Here is a 19,487-nt window from a genome sequence, read left to right as displayed (position 1 = left end):
AAAGCCAGTGCCAATGAATTTTGGATTAGCTTAATGAGAAGATATTTGAACCATTTGAACCCTTGTTGATTATACTTATAGCCACCTCCTCACCTCTTACAGTACTGACTTTCACGTGTTTGTTACCCTCTGTGTAACACTATTTCCTGTTCTCTCACTCAGACATAACCTGCAGTCTCATGACATGTATCCAAATTCCAGTATTCACTGAATCTGATGTTCTCCACTGGTGATCACCAAATGTATCTGTTTTGTGATTAGGATTATGAGAGTTAGCAGCTTACTAACAGCAACTGGGCAACAATGAACTTGTAGGATCAATTGGCCAATATAGTTTCTTCCCTTTAAAATTTCTGCTTAATTAGATGGGTGCCATGGTGGCTCAGTTGATTAAGTGTCCGACTCTTGATTTCGGCTCAGTCATGATCTCATGGTTCATGAGATTGAGCATGGAGCCTGCTTAGAATTCTCTCTCCCTCCCTCTCTCTCTGCCCCTGCCCTGCTCATGTGCATATTCTCTCTCTCTCTCTCTCTCTCTCTCAAAATAAATAAACCTTAAAAGAAAGAAAGAAATGAGGTAACTTCATGGAATGGAAAATAAATGAAATTGGAATTTAACAGATCTGGGTTAGAATTCTTACCCCTAACCCTACTATGATACCTTGGACAAAGTCATTTAATTTCTCTGACCTTTGGGTTTCTTGGTATTAATAAAGTAATGTGTTTGAAAGTGCCTTACAGATCTTACAGATCTATGCAAGTGTTCATTATCAGCAAACAGGAAAGCCTGGCCTGAGGAGTGTAATAGATCCCTGCCCTGGATGCTAGGCCTTTCTTTGGCTAAACACTGAAGATATGAAGAGGCAGTGGTAGGAACCGGCAGAGGTAAAGGTGTAAGGCAGTAATAAACAAGAATATCTGTCCAGCAAATTTCAGCAAGAGTGTTGTGTCAGAAAGCATGCAGCTATCTGAAATAACTAATCCTCAAAAACAGAGTCTAGTTTTAGAATTTCTGCCAGTATTTTGCAACAGTATAGCTCTATTACAATATTTAATAGTATATTTTATCTAGGTGGTAGCAATTAATTTATAGCTTCTGTTGAAATTATTTAAGTGATTAAAAGTTCAATAACTTCTATTTTAATAAATTTTTAGTACTGACAGAAATTCTTTTTTTTAATTTTTTTTTAACATTTATTTATTTTTGAGACAGAGAGAGATAGAGCATGAGCAGGGAAGGGTCAGAGAGAGAGGGAGACACAGAATCCAAAACAGGCTCCAGGCTCTGAGCTGTTAGCCCAGAGCCCAATGCGGGGCTCGAACTCACGGACCACGAGATCATGACCTGAGCCGAAGTCAGACGCCCAACCGACTGAACCACCCAGGCGCCCCTAGCTTAGAAATTCTTTATGCACCTATTACTTGTCTTCTAGTTCTTCAAATTCCCTCTCATACCATTTGACATCCCTATGATCATTTTAATCTCATCGTGTATCTCAGTGAATGCTGAATCCATGGTTTCGAACAATCTCACACTTTTAAAAAAAAAATTTAATAGGCCCAGCTTCTTCCCACCAACCTTTGAAGAACCTTCGAGAAAGGAGAAGCACAGACCTTCCCCTACCAGACATGTACACCATAACCCGGGAGGAGGGAGAAGGAATGGAGACAACTGACACAGAGTCTGTATCTTCCTCTGGCACTCACACACAGTCTTTAGAGCAACTGCTTAATTCTCCTGAAACTAAACTTGGTAGGTCTCTCTCTTTGGGTATGTTTTTCTTATTTAGCTCTGTTCTCTTGTCTAATAAATCCTAACCCTTAAGTTATACTTGTTTTTTTTAACTACTCTAGGAAAATTTCTTTCAGTGTTCCACCCCAAATGGAAGACTCTTCTACAGAATGAAGCAATTGTTTGTTTGTTTTTAATGCTAGTTCTGCTCTAAGCTTGAGCCAGAAATAGGTGGTTGTAAGCTATGTAGTATTAGAAAGTAGGATGAACTATTCTCTCACCCTTCTAAGAAACTGACAGCTTTCATTTATTCCTCTGGGTGACTTAGTAGTGCTAAACGTATTTAAATATGGTAAAGTTTTGGTACATGTTAGTCTTACCTGTCATGAACATTAATGTTCATAATTCAGAGAGACTCTATCCTCTAACTGAAGTTTCAGGATCTAGAGTAAGGACTGTTTGTGTCCATGGTCACTGATTGTGGTGTGGGTGGAAACTGCAGTTAGTCCTCCAGGCAAGGTTAGTAGTAATGGCATGGAGGCATCATGAGAGACTGGCAGCAGACTCAAGAATCAGATCTGCCAAAATTCCTTGTCAACTTCGAGCCTGTTCCTTCTCTATAAAATTTGAATAATGAGGGGCACCTGGGTGGCGCAGTCGGTTAAGCGTCCGACTTCAGCCAGGTCACGATCTCTCGGTCCGGGAGTTCGAGCCCCGCGTCAGGCTCTGGGCTGATGGCTCAGAACCTGGAGCCTGTTTCCGATTCTGTGTCTCCCTCTCTCTCTGCCCCTCCCCCGTTCATGCTCTGTCTCTCTCTGTCCCAAAAGTAAATAAATGTTGAAAAAAAAAATTTTTTTTAAATAAAATAAAATAAAATAAAATTTGAATAACGATACCTACCCACTTCATATAAAATTCTTACAAGCATCCATGATATAAACGATTGGTGAATGTTACTACTCCCCTTGTTTATAAGTAAAATGACATAAACTCTTGGGACATAGAGGAGTGTGAATAGTGAAACTGATAGAACTGTCTACAAATTCTAGAACTGGGGTTCATAGAACTTGAATGCAGTTAGATTACATGCTTTACAACAGAGATTCTGCCTTATTAGTGTTATATTCAACATGTAATGGAGATATGTTGAATAGAAGAATGACAGAGAGTGGACCTGAGTAATATTGCAAACTAAAATATCCATACTTAGATATATTTCTTACTTAGAATCTTCATCTATAATCTCTGATTTTGAGAATTAATTACTGGAACAACATCTTGCAGAGCCTCCTTTATGGCATGCTGAATTTACCAAAGAAGAATTGGTTCAAAAGCTCAGTTCTACCACAAAAAGCGCTGATCACTTAAATGTCCTGCTTCGGGAAACAGAAGCAACCAATGCAATCCTTATGGAGCAAATTAAGGTAAGATCAAACACTGCCACCCAGAAAATACTCTTTGTACCAGATTGGTTTTCTTGACCGCACCCCCTACTCTCACAGATGAGACACATCCATCACATCTTGATTGTTTATGACACTACATTCCGGAAAGTGAGAAATACTACTTGCTTTGGTATGTGTTATATATAGGAAGACTACTTTAATTCCTGCTTTTTCTAAGAAACCATAATAGATTTAGAAATAGATTAGAGTAGGTTCACAAGTCATTGTTCCACATGTGCTTATGTAAAACTCAAATAGGTATGGGCCCTTAAGTTGTAAAGATAAACTGTAGACACTTCTCATTCATATCATTCAGCTGATATTTATGGCCCTAAACTACTTATCACAATTGTGGGTAGAGATAGGAAGGTAGCATAGGAAGCTTTCCTATTTAAAAGCAACAGTAGAAGGGAGAAGCCAAGATGGCAGAACAGCATGGAAGTTTTCTTGTGTCTCACGTCCATGAGATACAGCCAGATCAACACTAAACCATCCTGCACACCTAGAAAACTGAGGATTAACACAACAGTCTGCACAACCTGAACCACAAAATTCAGCAGGTACGCAGTACAGAGAGGTGAACTGGGGAAGAGAGAGGCCGTGGAGGGCAGGGAGCCGTTTTTGCATGTGGAGAGGATGGAGGTGGGGAGAATACGGGAAAAGCACCCCCCCCCCCCAAAAGCAGCTGGAAAGAAAGTAGAACCGTGGAAAGAGCTGCAGGGACTCAACTAAAAATGGAGAAAGGAAAAAGAAAGGGTTTAAACTCTATTAAGACTCTATAAACAGGGCAAGTACAGAGTCTGAAGCTCTGCAACACAATACCTGGCGATGCTCTGGTGAGAAGGGTGAATCCCCAGGAGCAGAGTGAAGCCTGGGGGTCTTTGGACCACATGGGAGAGGCAGTTCCCCTGCTGGGAGGACACCTGGTAGAGGCTCTGTGACTCCCCCAAAGGCAAAGGCCCCAGTGGACCTGGAAGAACAACCGTATTTACTGGTTCTGGAACAAGGTTGCTGGGGGTGAAGCCTGGTGCCAAATGTGTGTGGTGATTTGTCATAATCCCTAAAATGCTGCTGCTACCCAATTGCGTGAACTTTTTCTGGGGTGGGCTGGCACCTAGCCACAGTCCCTGGGTACCAGCAGCAGCGCAGTCCCACGAATGTTCCTGGGTGCAGCCAGCACCTGGCCATTGCTTGGTGACACCCTCCCGCAGAGGGACAGAACAGGTCAAAGCCACAGTTCCTCAGAAGTAAGGGGTGGGGAAAAACAGCCGCATGTGAGATAAAACTCAGGAGGGAGGTTCTGCCTGGGGCATGGCCACAGACTGTGTAAAGCCGGGGAGTGGACGGGAGCCGAAGACAAAGGACGGTACTGAAGACAAAGGATGTGTGTGTGATTGCTGATCAGGGAGAACAGAGTTCTGATACGAGAGACTGGGTAGCTGGATGACACCATTATCACCGCTCTTGCACATGCATATACACACCTACAAGCGCCACACCAATCCACCCCAGTAAGCTAAGCAGCAACATCTAGTGAAGAATGAGCCGTTACACTAAGCCCCACCCAACCAGGCCAACCTCGCTCTTCAGGAACATGAGTCTCTCCATCTACTTAGTTTATGGACTAAATTAAAGCTATTATTAAAGCTATTCATATTATTAAAGCTATTCATAGTTGGACTTCTAGAGAAAAATGAAGTCGTTTCTATCATATTTCAGTCTGTTCACTGGTCCATTTATTCAATTTTCCCTTTTTTTTCTTTTCCTTTTTTCTCTTTTTCATTTCTTTTTCTTGAATACAGAAAGAGAAAAACTTTATTTTTGTTTTCAATTTTTATTAAAAATATTTTTCTTTAATTTTTTCTATTATATTTTTTACATTTATGTAAATTTTTTCTAATTCTATTTTATTTCCATCACTTCATTTTATTCTACTTTAGTCTATTCATATCTTCAAATTGTCAAAAGATTTCCTTTTTTTCCTTCTCTCTTTCCCTTTTTCTCTGATCTATTAAGCCCCTTTCAACACCCAGACTAAAACACACTTAGGATCTAGCATCACTTATTCGAGTTTTGTGTGTGTGATTGTATGTGCGCGTGTTTAATTTTTTGATTTTAATATTTTTTTTAATATTAATTTTTTAAATTTTAATTTTTTTACCTCATTAATTCCTTTTTTCTCTTCAAAATGATGAAATAAAGGAATTCACCCCAAAAGAAAGAGCAGGAAGAAATGAAAGAGGCTTAACTAACACAGGTACAAGCAAGATGTCTGAATCAGAATTTAGAATAATAAGAATACTAGCTGGAGTCGAAAATAGATTAGAATCCCTTTCTGCAGAGATAAAAGAAGTAAAAGCCAGTCAGGATGAAATAAAAAATGTTGTAACTGAGCTGAAATCTCGAATGGATGCCATGGCATCAAGGATGGATGAGACAGAGCAGAGAATCAGTGATATAGAGGACAAACTTATGGAGAATAATCAAGCAGATAAAAAGAGGGAGACTAAGGAAAAAGAGCACAATATAAGAATTAGAGAAATCAGTGACTCATTAAAAAGGAACAACGTTAGAATCATAGGGGTCCCAGAAGATGAAGAGAGAGAAAAAGAGGTAGAAGGGTTATGGGAGCAAATCATAGCAGAAAACTTTCCTAAGCTGAGGGAAGACACAGACATCAAAATCCAGGAAGCACAGAGGACTCCCATTAGATTAAAAAAACCCAACCATCATCAAGGCCTATCATAGTCAAATTCACAAAATACTCAGGCAAGGAGAGAATCATGAAAGCAGCAAAGGAAAAAAAAAGTCCTTAACCTACAAGGGAAGACAAATCAGATTTGCAGCAGACCTGTCCACAGAAACTTGGCAAGCCAGAAAGGAGTGGCAGGATATATTCAATGTGGTGAATCAGAAAAAATATGCAGCCAAGAACTCTTTATCCAGCAAGGCTGTCATTCAAAATAGAAGGACAGATTAAAAGTTTCCCAGACCAACAAAAATTAAAGGAGTTTGTGACTACTAAACCAGCCCTGGAAGAAATTTTAAGGGGGGACACCCTGAGAGAGAAAAGACAAAAAAATAAATACCAAAAGGAACAAAGATAGAAAGGACCAGAGAACACCACCAGGAACTCCCAACTCTACAAGCACAAGCAACATAATGGCAATAAATTCATATCTTTCAGTACTCACTCTAAACGTCAATGGACTAAATGGTCAAATCAAAAGACATAGGGTAACAGAATGGGTAAGAAAACAAGATCCATCTATATGCTGTTTACAAGAGACCCACTTTAATCTAAAGATACCTTCAGATTGAAAGTAAGGGGATGGAGAACCATCTGTCATGCTAATGGTCAATAAAAGAAAGCCAGAGTAGCCATACTTATATCAGACAATCTAGACTTTAAAATAAAGACTGTAACAAGAGATGAAGAAGGGCATTATATCATAATTAAGGGGTCTATCCACCAAGAAGACCTGACAGTTGTAAACATTTATGCGCCAACTGTGGAAAACACCCAAATATATAAATCAATTAATCACAAACATAAAAAAACTCATTGATAACAATACCATAATAGTAGGGGATTTCAACACCCCCACTTCCAGCAATAGACAGATCATCTAGTCAAAAAACCAACAAGGAAACAATGTCTTTGAATGAAACACTGGACCAGATGGACTTAACATATATGCAGAAGATTTCATCCTAAAACAGTGGAATATACATTTGTCTCTAGTGCACATAGATCGTTCTCCAGAATAGACCACATACTGGGACATAAATCAGCCCTCAACAAGTACAAAAAGATGGAGATCATACTGTGCATATTTTCAGACCACAGTGCTATGAAACTTGAAATTAACCACAAGAAAAAATTTGGAAAGGTTACAAATACTTGGAGACTAAAGAACATCCTACTAAAGAATGAATGGGCTAACCAAGAAGTTGAAGAGGAAATTAAAAAGTGCATGAAAGCCAATGAAAATGATAACACTACAACCCAAAACCTCTGGGACACAGCAAAGGTGGTCATAAGAGGAAAGTATATAGGAATCCAAGCCTTCCTAAAGAAGGAAGAAAGGTCTCAGATACACAACCTAACCTTACATCTTGAAGATCTGCAAAAAGAACAGCAAATAAAACTCAAAACCAGCAGAAGACAGGAAATAATAAAGATTAGAGCCAAAATAATGCTATCAGAACCAAAACAAAACAAAACAAGACAGTATAACAGATCAATGAAACCAGAAGATGTTTCTTCGAAAGAATTAACAACATTGATAAACTACTAGCCAGTTGGATCAAAAAGAAAAAAGGAAACGAGCCAAATAAATAAAATCAACAATGAAAGAGGAGAGATCACAACCAACACAGCAGAAATACAATCAACAATAAGAGAATATTATGAGCAATTATATGCCAATAAAATGGGCAATCTGGAAGAAATGGACAAATTCCTAGAAACATATACACTATCAAAACTGAAACCGGAAGAAATAGAAAATTTGAACAGACCCATAACCTGTAAAGAAATCAAATTCATAATCAAAAATCCCAAAAAGACAAGAGTCCAGGGCCAGATGGCTTTCCAGGAGAATTCTACCCCACATTTTTTAAAGAGGAGTTAACACCTATTCTCTTGAAGCTGTTCCAAAATATAGAAATGGAAGCTGTTCCAAAATATAGAAATAGAAATGTTCCAAAAAATAGAAAACTTCCAAACTCTTTCTATGAAGCCAGCATTACCTTGATTCCAAAACCAGACAGAGACGCCACTAAAAAGGAGAACAAAAAACCAATATCTACCAAACATTTAAGGAAGAGTTAACACCTATTCGGTTGAAGCTGTTCCAAAAAATAGAAATGGAAGGGAAACTTCAAAACTCTTTCTTGAGTCCAACATTACCTTAATTCCAAAACCAGAGACCCCACTAAAAAGAAAGAACTATAGACCAATATCCCTGATGAACATAGATGCAAAAATCCTCAACAAGATTTTAGCCAACCAGATCCAGCAATACATTAAAAAAATTATTCACGGCGATCCAGTGGGATTTATACCTGGGATGCAGGGCTGGTTCAATATCCGCAAAACAATCAATGTGATTTATCACATCAATGAAAGAAAGGACAGGAACCATATAATCTCAATAGATGCAGAGAAAGCATTTAACAAAATATAGCATCCTTTCTTGATAAAAAAAAAAAAACCTCAAGAAAGTAGGGATAGAAGGATCATACCTCAAGATCATAAAAGCCATATACGAAAGACCCAATGCTAATATCATCCTCAGGAACAAGACAGATTGTCCACTCTCACCACATAGTATTGGAAGTCTTAGCCTCAGCAATCAGACAACACAAAGAAATAAAAAGCATCCACATTGGCCAGGAGGAGGTCAAACTTACACTCTTCACAGATGACATGATACTCTATATGGAAAACCCAAAAGAGTCCACAAAAAACTGCTAGAACTGATTCATGAATTCAGCAAAATCGCAGGATATAAAATCAATGCACAGAAATTGCTTGCATTCCTGTACACCAACAATGAAGCAACAGAAAGAGAAATCAAGGAATTGATCCCATTCACAATTGCACCAAAAACCATAAAATACCTAGGAACAAACATAACCAAAGAGGTGAAAAAAAATCATACACTGAAAACTGTAGAAAGCTTATGAAAGAAATTGAAGAAGACACAAAAACATGGAAAAATATCCATGCTCCTGGATAGGAAGAATAAATACTGTTAAAATGTCAATACTATCCAAAGCAATCTACATATTCAATGCCATCCCTATCAAAATAACACCAGCATTCTTCACAGAGCTACAACAACCAATCCTAAAATTTATATGGATCCAGAAAAGACCCTGAATAGCCAAAGCAATCTTGAAAAGAGGCATCACAATCCCAGAATCAAGCTGTATTACAAAGCTGTAATCATCAGGACAGTATGGTACTGGCACAAAAACAGACACACAGATCAATGGTCAGAATAGAGAACCCAGAAATGGACCACAAATGTATGGCCAACTAATCTTTGACAAAGGAGGAAAGACTATCCAATGGAATAAAGACAGTCTCTTCAGCAACTGGTGCTGGGAAAATTGGACAGCAATATGCAGAAAACTGAACCTGGACCACTTTCTTACACCATACACAAAAATAAACTCAAAATGGATGAAAGGCCTAAATGTGAGACAGGAAGCCATCAAAATCCTCGAGGAGAAAGCAAGCAAAAACCTCTTTGACCTTGGCCGCAGCAACTTCTTAATACATCTCTGGAGGCAAGGGAAACAAAAGCAAAAATTCACTGTTGGGACCTCACCAAAATAAAAAGCTCCTGCACAGCGAAGGAAACAAGCAGCAAAACTAAAAGGCAACTGATGGAATGGGAGAAAATATTTGCAAACGACATATCAGATAAAGGGTTAGTATCCAAAATCTATAAAGAACTTATCAAACTCAACACCCAAAAAACAAATAATCCAGTGAAGAAAAGGGAAAAAGACACGAATAGACACTTCTCCAAGGAAGACATCCATATGGCCACCCGACACATTAAAAAATACCCAACATCACTCATCATCAGGGAAATACAAATCAAAACCACAATGAGATACCACATCACACCTGTCAGAATGGCTAACATTAACAACTCAGGCATCAATAGATGTTGGTGAGGAGGCAGAGAAAGAGGATCTCTTTTGCACTGCTGGTGGGAATGCAAACTGGTGCAGCCACTCTGGAAAACAGTATGGAAGTTCCTCAAAAAATTAAAAATAGAACTATGTACAATCCAGCAATTACACTATGAGGTATTTATCCAAAGGGATACAGATATGCTGTTTTGAAGGGGCACATGCACCCCAATGTTAATAGCAGCACTAGTAATAATAGCCAAAGTATGGAAGGAGCCCAAATATCCATCGATGGATGAATGGATAAAGAAGTATATATAGTATACTTCTATATATAAGGTATATATAGACAATGGAGTATCACTTGGCAATCAAAAAGAATGAAATCTTGCCATTTACAAGTATGTGGATGGAACTAAGGATATTATGCTAAGCAAAATTAGAGAAAGACAAATACCATATGACTTCATTCATATGAGGACTTTAAGACACAGAACAGGTGAACATAAGGGAACGGAAGCAAAATAACATAAACAGGGAGGGGACAAAACATAAGAGACTCTTAAATATAGAGAACAAACAGAGGGTTACTGGAGGGGTTGTGGGAGGGGGGATGGGCTAAATGGGTAAGGGGCATTAAGGAATCTACTCCTGAAATCATTGTTGCACTATATGCTAACTAATTTGGATGTAAATTAAAATTTTTTTTTCATTTAAAAAATTAAAATAAATAAATAAAAGCGACACTAGAAACACGTGGTAATAGATAGATCGTGGTGCAGTTGAGGGTTATACAATGCACCCAGGCTCACTGCTAAGTCACTTCTCCAAAAATAGTCCTATTACTTATTGTGCAATTCTCATGAGCCAGCCCCTTGGCTTTACATAGACCATCTCATTTAATCCTCACATCACTGATGAGAGAAATGATTGAAGCTGATAAGTGGGGAGCAACATTGCAGCTCTTGTATGTCTGGAGAGCACATGGCTTCTGCCCTGTACATGCTTGTCCAAATAGGCTGTCCTTCGGTGGAGAGCCTCAGCTCTCCTTGTTCAGTTAACTGTTTTATACGGAGTTATTACATTATTCATAGTAAATTGTATATACTATGACATTCACTTCTAAATATTGTAATATGCATCTGTATAAAATAACATTTTCTACATATTCCAAACATTATCACATATAACAAATTGCTAACTAGCCCAATGAGTCTAAGTGACTATTCAAATGTTATATTTCCACAAATTTACATTCCTGAATGATTTCTTGGACCTTATTGTCACTTTTCAGAATGACCGTAGATTTTAGGACCGAGTTTGCTAACTTTCCTGGACTAACATAAAATGATGAAGTATAACTATTTTTGTCTGTTTCAACCCACAAATCTCCAAAGACTTTAACATTTTACCATCTTTTCTATCACCGTTTGCCCCATTTTTTTTTGTAATATCTTAGATCGTCTTATATTCCTTATATTTACTCTATCATGGACTTGGCTTTTGTTTTGGTGAAATGCTGTGCATCATGTAAACATAACTTCACTGTGGACACCGTGACTACCTGCAGTCTGTGAGCAGGGCAGGGAAGGGGTTTGTGGCCCTTGTTTTCAAACTCTGGCTTGCCCTCTTCACAGCATGTCTTATTCCACAGCCCTGAGCCCACTGGTTTACTTTCTGTAGAGAATAGGAGATGGAGGGAGCACCATAGTACCAACCTATGTAGGCTTTATATCAGTCCCCCATTTTCAGCCCCAATTTCCATGCTCCTCTGTACTTCTGAGGCAGGAGCTTCTTGGTATTTTTGTGGAATCCATTGTGTCCTCCTGTCAGTGGTAGTTGGTAAGCTGCTGGACTGAGTCTTGTCCACTTTTTCTGTTTCTCATCTTTTAGGAATTTCTTGATATTTCTATCAGCTTTTTTTCTTTTCTCCTACTCTCTTTTAGTCATTTTTGGGGGGCATTTCAGCAGGAAGGGAAGAAAAGTGCATGTGTTCAGTCCACCATTTTTAACCCAAAGCTCCTAAAACCATTTTTAACTAATTTCTTTAACATCAGCTCCTCAAAAGTGAAATAAGAAGACTGGAAAGAAATCAGGAACGAGAAAAGTCTGTAGCTAACCTGGAGTACTTGAAGAATGTCTTGCTCCAATTCATTTTCCTGAAACCAGGTAGTGAGAAAGAAAGACTGCTTCCTGTTATAGATACAATGCTGCAGCTCAGCCCTGAAGAAAAGGGAAAACTTGCTGCAATTGCTCAAGGTACGTGAAGGAAAGTATTAGAACTTCTGTTTCATAACTTACACTAAATGCTGGCCTTGTGGATGAGACTTTGTGTGTGCTCTTACAATCTTTTTCATGACACTACGACTTAAAATATGAATTCTATCATATGTGTAACCTGTGACTAGATTTGAAAAGGTAACATTATGTAATTTTAAGATGCATCAAAATACAATACAGTGTTTAGTTAGATCTTTTGAATAGTGGACTTGTAATTCTAGCATTGAATTCTATCAAAGAATGTGGTTTTATTTTATATGATACTTTTTTTTTTAACTTGTATTGGTTTAGTCTTTCTTGCTTCATGTCCACCTTTACCTCTTTTCCCCCAAAGAGTCTCAAGGCAACAATGATATGGCTCAACACTTGGTCCATATCATACCCAACAGTCCATTTCTTAAGGAACATTCAGCTTTAAAGCTGTCCTGTGTTTGGAGTTTAGATTTTCTATCAAATAGATTTAATACTGTGATTTCATTAACTCCTTTAAAATGATGCACATACAGCTGCTGTAGTTACCTGACTTAAGACTGCGTCTTAAGGATCATGGTTTAATTTTTGATAGTTTCAAATGTTTTTATCACTGACCCTTTCAAGCATGCAGGCAGAATACTGTCATGTCCCTTATAGTTCTCAGTCATCTTTAACAGTTTTCAACTCATGGTCAGACTCTTTTGACAGGGGAAGAGCAGAGCTAGAGATTTTAAAACAAGTTCCACACATCATATGATTTCCCCAGCAAATATTTGCTGTGTATTGGACCCCTCTGCTGTCTACACCAAGTTCACCCTCAGTGTTCCCATTATCACAGATGTCTTTCTACAGCATCCCAAGTAGGGCTCACACACTGCATCTGGTTGATGTCCCTTAAGCTTTGTCTTATTGTTATTATCTATAGCATTTCCATGTTCTTTTTTGTAGTATGTTGATTATTATTTGAAGAAACTGGTCATTTGTCCTACAGAAGCTCAGTTATGAATTTGGCACTTGGAGATAGCATTTAACTTGTTCCATTATTGCCTATAAATAGGAAGTTAGATCTCTGATTAGATCCAGGTGTAAATGGGTGGGGTGGGAAACAAAAAATACCTCATAGGTAATGTTGTATAATTTCTGAGACATCGTATCAGTAAGCGCAGAATGTCCAGTTGTCCCACTTTTGACTGGTTTACCTCATGTTGGTGCTCTTTAACATGTTCTTCTATTCCCTATAAGTCCTGATTAAACTGGTAATGCTGGAGAGTGGTGCTCAAAATTGAGCAGGTATCAGAATCATCTGGTGCAATGATTAAAACTCAGATTGCTGGACACCCCCCTCCCCACCAAGTTTCTGATTCAATAGATTCAAGAGTTCGCATTTTTAACAAGTTCCCAGATGATACTGATGCTCTGGGGACCTGGTCTGGTGACCATACCTTGAGAACCCCTGATCTAGAGGACTGATATGATTCGGGGTTTGTTGTTTGTTTGTTTGGTTGGTTGGTTGGTTGGTTTTGGTTTTGCAGAAATACTTCATACATAGTGCTGATTGTTTCTTTCAAAATGTTGTCTTACAATATATCTGAGTAATGATGAGGGAGGAATATTCTCAAGTAACCTCAGTTCTGCTAATTGTAGGGCACATTACCTTAGCTACAATTGTATTTTTGTCACAAGAACCAAAATAAGAATACATAATGTACATTTTTTGTAATTTAGTTATCCTGATAATAAATTTGCTTTTATATATTACTTTTTGTTTATTCTACCAAAGTTAAAACTATTTTTTTCATTGTAAAATTAACCAGGACTTTAGGAATGACATGTGTATTTTTAAATTAAAACATACTTCAATGAAATGATCTCAAAATACTTAGCATGTCTAACAGTCTTTTTTAAGGCCCAGATATTTAATGTTATGTAGGTGTTACATTCAAGTGGCTCCTGTAAGTTGAGTGCCTGTTGATTAAAAGATCTCAAAGAGACTAACTTAAGGGTTCTGATAACACAGATGTTAGTGATCATCCCACAGGGTATATATAAGAAGCTCATTAGAAACCCAGAACTCTAATACAGGTTTTTTTGCTAAGTCCCGTAAACGTATACAAAAATTCCCTAAACTACTATACGTTATAAAGATTATTCACTTATCTCTTGTCTATGTGAACAAACAAAAGAAAACTTATAAAAATTGAATTAAAAACAGCTGTAGTCTGGCAGCAGCTAGAGATACAGCTTAAGCGAGAATTATTAAACTGGAAGATGGGTCAGAAGGAATTATTCAGAATTCAGCATGGAAACACAATGGAGGAAAAAAAAACCAGAAAAGTAATAGATGTAGAGGATAGAATGAAGACATCTAACATATATTTAATAATTGAAGTTCTAGAAGGAGAGGACAGGAAAGAATGAGGTAGAGATGGTATTGAAGAGAGTGGCTAAAAATTTTTCAGAGCTGCTGAAGGACATCCCTCCACACATTTGAAAAATCTCAATACAATTTCAAGTAGGATAAATAAAAGGAAGTGTACCTCTTCACATAAAAGTAAAAATGCCCCCTAAAAGAACAGAGAAAAGTCTCAAAAGAAGACCCATTACCTCATTACCTTTAAAGGAGTGATAGGCTCACAGTGTACTTTTCTGTGACATTGGTGGAGTACTGTCTTTCGCATGCTATAAGATATAAATGTGAACCTTGGGGCAGCTGGGTGGCTCAGTCAGTTAAGCATCCAACTTCAGCTCAGGTCATGATGTTGCAGTTCATGGGTTCAAGCCCCACGTCAGGCTGTCTGCTGTCAGTGCAGAGTCAGCTTCCAATCCTCTGTTCACCTCTCTGCCCTTCCCCTACTCCTGCGCATACGTGCACTCTCAAAAATAAACATTAAAAAAAAAACAATAACTGTGAACCTTGAGAAACTATTTCTCAAGATCTTTTCTGATAGAAACTTCAAGAATTCACCTCCATTGGAAATGCTCAACTATGTACTTCATGTATAAGGAAAAGGTAAGTAGAAGGTCAGAGATACAAGAAGGAATGCCATGCACAGGAAACCTGTCACCACACTACGGAAAACAGTCCTGGGCCCCACCAGCCAGACCAAGGACATTTACCAAGACTTGGAAACAATAGACCACGTTACAGATGTCCAGAGTACCAGAAGAGAGGGTCTGAGGGCTGCTCTTCCTGACAGTGAAAGGAATGGGACCATAAAAGCAAAGAGCACAAGTACCTCTTGCCCCCTTCATCTCCTTTGAAGCAGGGTTTATACTCTGATTTTGTGTAGAGATTATACCAATATTTTTTATTCAGGTTGGTAATCACTAATGGATGTTGAAATTAATTTGGTGAATCACATACAAAACATTTTTTTTAATTGAGACAATGAGACAAACATCAGACTATCTTGAATCTGATAAGGGTAAGAATTGTTTCTTGAAGTTCCCTGGGTATATGTGTGAATGTTGGTTTCTGTCTGACTGTATCAGACAGATGTTTGCCTTTCTGTGCATCTGGGTCACAAATATTTGAGAAACATTAACTTAGGGGATAAAGTAGGTTTTCTCCCTCTGACAGGTGATGTCCAACTCCTTGTAATAAACACCCAATAAGGACCCAACTTGCCCCATGGGCAAGTGTCATTAGCTGCTCAAAGCTGCCTGTCACATCTCTACATAAGGCAAAACAACACAAAGTGCTACGTTAGTCCCCAAACAAGTAACATGAAGAAATACTGCTCAGTAGCATAGGTTGTTGCTCTGCATGTGGTGCAAATGTTAACTCCCCTGCTTCCCTCATGTTGGATCCCAGCACCATTCACAGGCTGCGGATTTCTCTTCTTCTTGAGCCACAACTTGAGGTAAGCAGGTTGTTGGTCATATCGTGCTTCTCTTTGAAAGACTAGAATCTCAACTTGGCTGCTCAAGTAAGAGCAAAGTTTGCTTCTCTACATCTTTACTCCCCAACTAGGTTATAATTTGCAGAACTGTGTATTGTTCCTTACTGTACAGTGTTGCCAAAATCTAATACTTTATAGAAGTAAGTAAAGAGGAAAAATACCTAAAAGTAATAGAAGAACCAATTTTACCTCAATTAAGAAAAAAAAAAAGAAAGAAAAAGAAAAAGGCTAACAATTCAATAGGAAAAAAAGGTGAAGACCGTGAAGCTTTTTTGATCATCTCCAGACTGGCAGGAAGAGAACACTCACATACTCACTGTACGGGCCTGATTTGGTTTGAAGAGGATGTAGAATTTTATCAGAAGAGAGCAATTACTCAGTGCAGGAGCAAATACACCCTATCTCAGCCTTTCTGTGGTCTTTGTTTACCAGAGAAGAACAGCTGCCCCAGGGGTGCCTGGGTGGCTCATTTGGTTGAGCAGCCGGCTTCAGCTTAGGTCATGATTTCACGGCTCGTGAGTTCGAGCCCCGCGTCAGGCTCTGTGCTGACAGCTCAGAGCCTGGAGCCTGCTTCGGATCCATGTCTCCCTCTCTCTCTGCCCCTAACCCACTTGCATTCTGTCTCTGTCTCTCTCAAAAGTAAATAAACATTTAAAAAAAAAAAAAACAGCTGCCCAGAACATTGTCTGCATGGGGCAGAGTCCTGCCAGATCTGAGACACAGATCAGGTCATGATCTCACAGTTTGGGGATTCCAGTCCCACGGCAGGATCTGTGCTGATGGCGTGGAGCCTGCTTGGGATTCTGTCTCTCCGTCTCTCTCTGCCCCTCCTCTCTCTCTCTCTCTCTCTCAAAAATAAACATTTTTTAAAAGGTTAAATAATAATAAAATAAAGTTCCTCTATTTAAAATTTTGAAAATGCCTTTCTGCATGAGATCCACTTGTGATACATTATACATGCTTGAAAACACAGAAGAGCATCTAGGAGAGAGTATACTGAATTTAATAGTCATCACTTTTGGGGAGAAGTGGGAAGGTGGCAAAGGACATGTAATAAGAAGAGGGGTTCACTTTTTTTAAGGTTGTAAAACTTGCAAATCATATATATTAATATTCAAGTCATAGTAAGAAGACAACAATAAAGGAGGCCTTGTCTGAAATTTTCTTGGAAGCCCAGAATTTTTCTGAATTTTAAGATAGGATTTGTTTGTGTTGATCATAAAAAAGATAAAAGGAAACTGGAACACTCAATACAAAATGATATAATCCCCTGGGAAAAGTTTGGCATTTTTTATAAAGTTAAACATGCTTACTGTATAATAACAATCCCACTCAGCGGTATTTATCCAAGAGAAATGAAAGCCTTTGTTCACACAACAAACTGCACAAACCTAACCACTGAATGATACACTTTAAAAGGGTGAATCTTATGGTATGCAGATCATTTCTCAATAAATGTTAAAATGAAAAACGCATGCACAAACGTTTTTAGCAGTTTTATTTTAAATTGGAAAAAATAGAAACAGCTCAGATATCCTTCACTGGTAAATGAATAAAACAAACTAGTCTGGTACAGTCACACAGAGGAATCTACTCAGCAGTAAAAAGGAATGAACTACTGATACACACGGAACATGGACAATTCTCAAATGCATCCTCCTAAGTGAAAGGAACCAAACTCCAAAGATACACAATGTAATTAAATTTATGACTTTCTAGAAAAGGCAAAAAGGTAGGGATGGTGGTGTTATACCTAAAAAGGATGAATTTTACCATGAGTAAATTATACCTCAGTGTATTTGATTTTAAAATGATTACAGGGCGCCTGGGTGGCTTGGTCGGTTAAGCGTCCGACTTCGGCTCAGGTCATGATCTCATGGTCCGTGAGTTCAAGCCCCGCGTCGGGCTCTGTGCTGACAGCTCAGAGCCTGGAGCCTGTTTCAGATTCTGTGTCTCCCTCTCTCTCTGCGCCTCCCCTGTTCATGCTCTGTCTCTCTGTGTCTCAAAAATAAATAAACGTTAAAAAAAATTTTTTTAAATGATTAAAAACAATGATTTTTTGTTTGTCTTGGTTTCATTTTGAGGTTTACCACAAAACTATTGGGTTTAGATTCTAAGTTATGTAAGGCTTCTGTTTTAAAAGAATGTAAAAATTCCCCTTATTGTCAATAATACTTAGTTGTGCTGGGGAGTTTATTTTTGGAATTGTCTAATGGAGAAAGCAAATACTGAAAGTTCAAGAACATACTTGTAATGTCAAAGTATGGTATGAAAAGATTAATGCCTTTTTTTTTTTCTTTTTTAACTTTCCAAAGGTGAGGAAGAAAATGCTTCCCGTTCCTCTGGCTGGGCATCCTATCTGCATAGTTGGTCTGGACTTCGATAGATTGACAGGAAAACATTATTTATTTACGAAATAGAATCCATTTGGCAAAAAAGTTTCACATTGCTGTCATTCTTTTGTCCAATAGTGTGTGTATATATTCACATCTACATATATTTCTACATATCTATGTCAGATGTATTTTAAAAGTCTCCGCTTGAAGTAAAAGTATGAAGTACAGCAGCCTGAAGTGTTGATACCAGTCCACAGCCCTTTGACTCTGTGACCTCCCATGTGTGCTACCAGATGAAAACACCAAGAACGAAGTCACTCCCTTCTTCTGTAGAACCTCAGGACCCGCCTGTTTCTGGGCAGTACTGTGAATTTTGAAGTTAAATTTTGGTACAGTACCAACTGGAATTTAGGTTTTTAAAATAATGTTACAAGACTGTTTATTGCAAGATCAGACTTGCAGATGGATTATTATTATAAATTGTTAAAGAAAACTTGTTAAGTAGAATATGAAGGAAAATACTTTATTGGTAAAGTTGACATGTTTATTAAGAGATTATAAAGCAAATATGTGCAGTTAATTATGAAACTAAAATACAGTTTAATTACTTTAAAATGAACTGTCCTTTTTTTCCTCTAAAGTATATTATCTCAAAACTCATTATGTTGTTAGAGACTCTACCGTTGGCTGGTGTGACACGGAACATGAACGTAGGGGACCAAGCTCATTACCTCGGGGTGATTTCATGATGTCTCTCCAGGCTCTTGAGGGGATTCATCCACTTTTAAGCCATGAATCTGTTTTGAGAATTCTTTCCATCTCCCCTAATAAAAACTTATCAGCACATTGACTCTGTCATTAGCATTGTATCTAATATGAGAGTGGTGCTTCCCGTGGCCCAGCAGACATGCCATTCCATGAACTCCATCACAAGGAGCTTCAGGTAGACACCTTAGAGGCCGGGGTCATGGTTCCACAGATCTTGTGAATAACTTTAGGTGGTGGTGGTACCTGCCTTTGATTCCTCTGAGTATATTTTATAGACTAGATCAAAATTGTGTTCCTAAATCATAAATTTGAGAATTCCATTTTTAATATTTATTTGACGGAAAAATCACCACACAGTATGCTCTGTAAAGTTCTCTTAAGCCTTCCAATTTAT

At 38.2% G+C, this 19,487-nt stretch overlaps 1 protein-coding gene across 2 annotated transcripts in view; it reads left to right on the top strand.

Annotated features, from left to right (window-relative positions):
- Window positions 1-19,175, top strand: part of GCC2 (GRIP and coiled-coil domain containing 2) — a 66,373-nt gene extending 47,198 nt beyond the window's left edge. For both annotated transcript variants that reach the window (XM_043603030.1, XM_043603029.1), the window contains exons 20-23: window positions 1,559-1,753; window positions 3,017-3,156; window positions 11,892-12,093; window positions 18,305-19,175. In XM_043603030.1, coding sequence (XP_043458965.1) covers window positions 1,559-1,753; window positions 3,017-3,156; window positions 11,892-12,093; window positions 18,305-18,375 — 608 coding nt within the window. In that variant the 3' untranslated portion in view covers window positions 18,376-19,175. The remainder of the gene's footprint in view (window positions 1-1,558; window positions 1,754-3,016; window positions 3,157-11,891; window positions 12,094-18,304) is intronic.
- The last annotated feature ends 312 nt before the right edge of the window (window positions 19,176-19,487 follow it).

The sequence above is a fragment of the Prionailurus bengalensis genome, chromosome A3 (genome assembly GCF_016509475.1).
Source record: "Prionailurus bengalensis isolate Pbe53 chromosome A3, Fcat_Pben_1.1_paternal_pri, whole genome shotgun sequence".
Taxonomy (NCBI): domain Eukaryota; kingdom Metazoa; phylum Chordata; class Mammalia; order Carnivora; family Felidae; genus Prionailurus; species Prionailurus bengalensis.
This window is presented reverse-complemented; position numbering and strand designations above follow the sequence as displayed.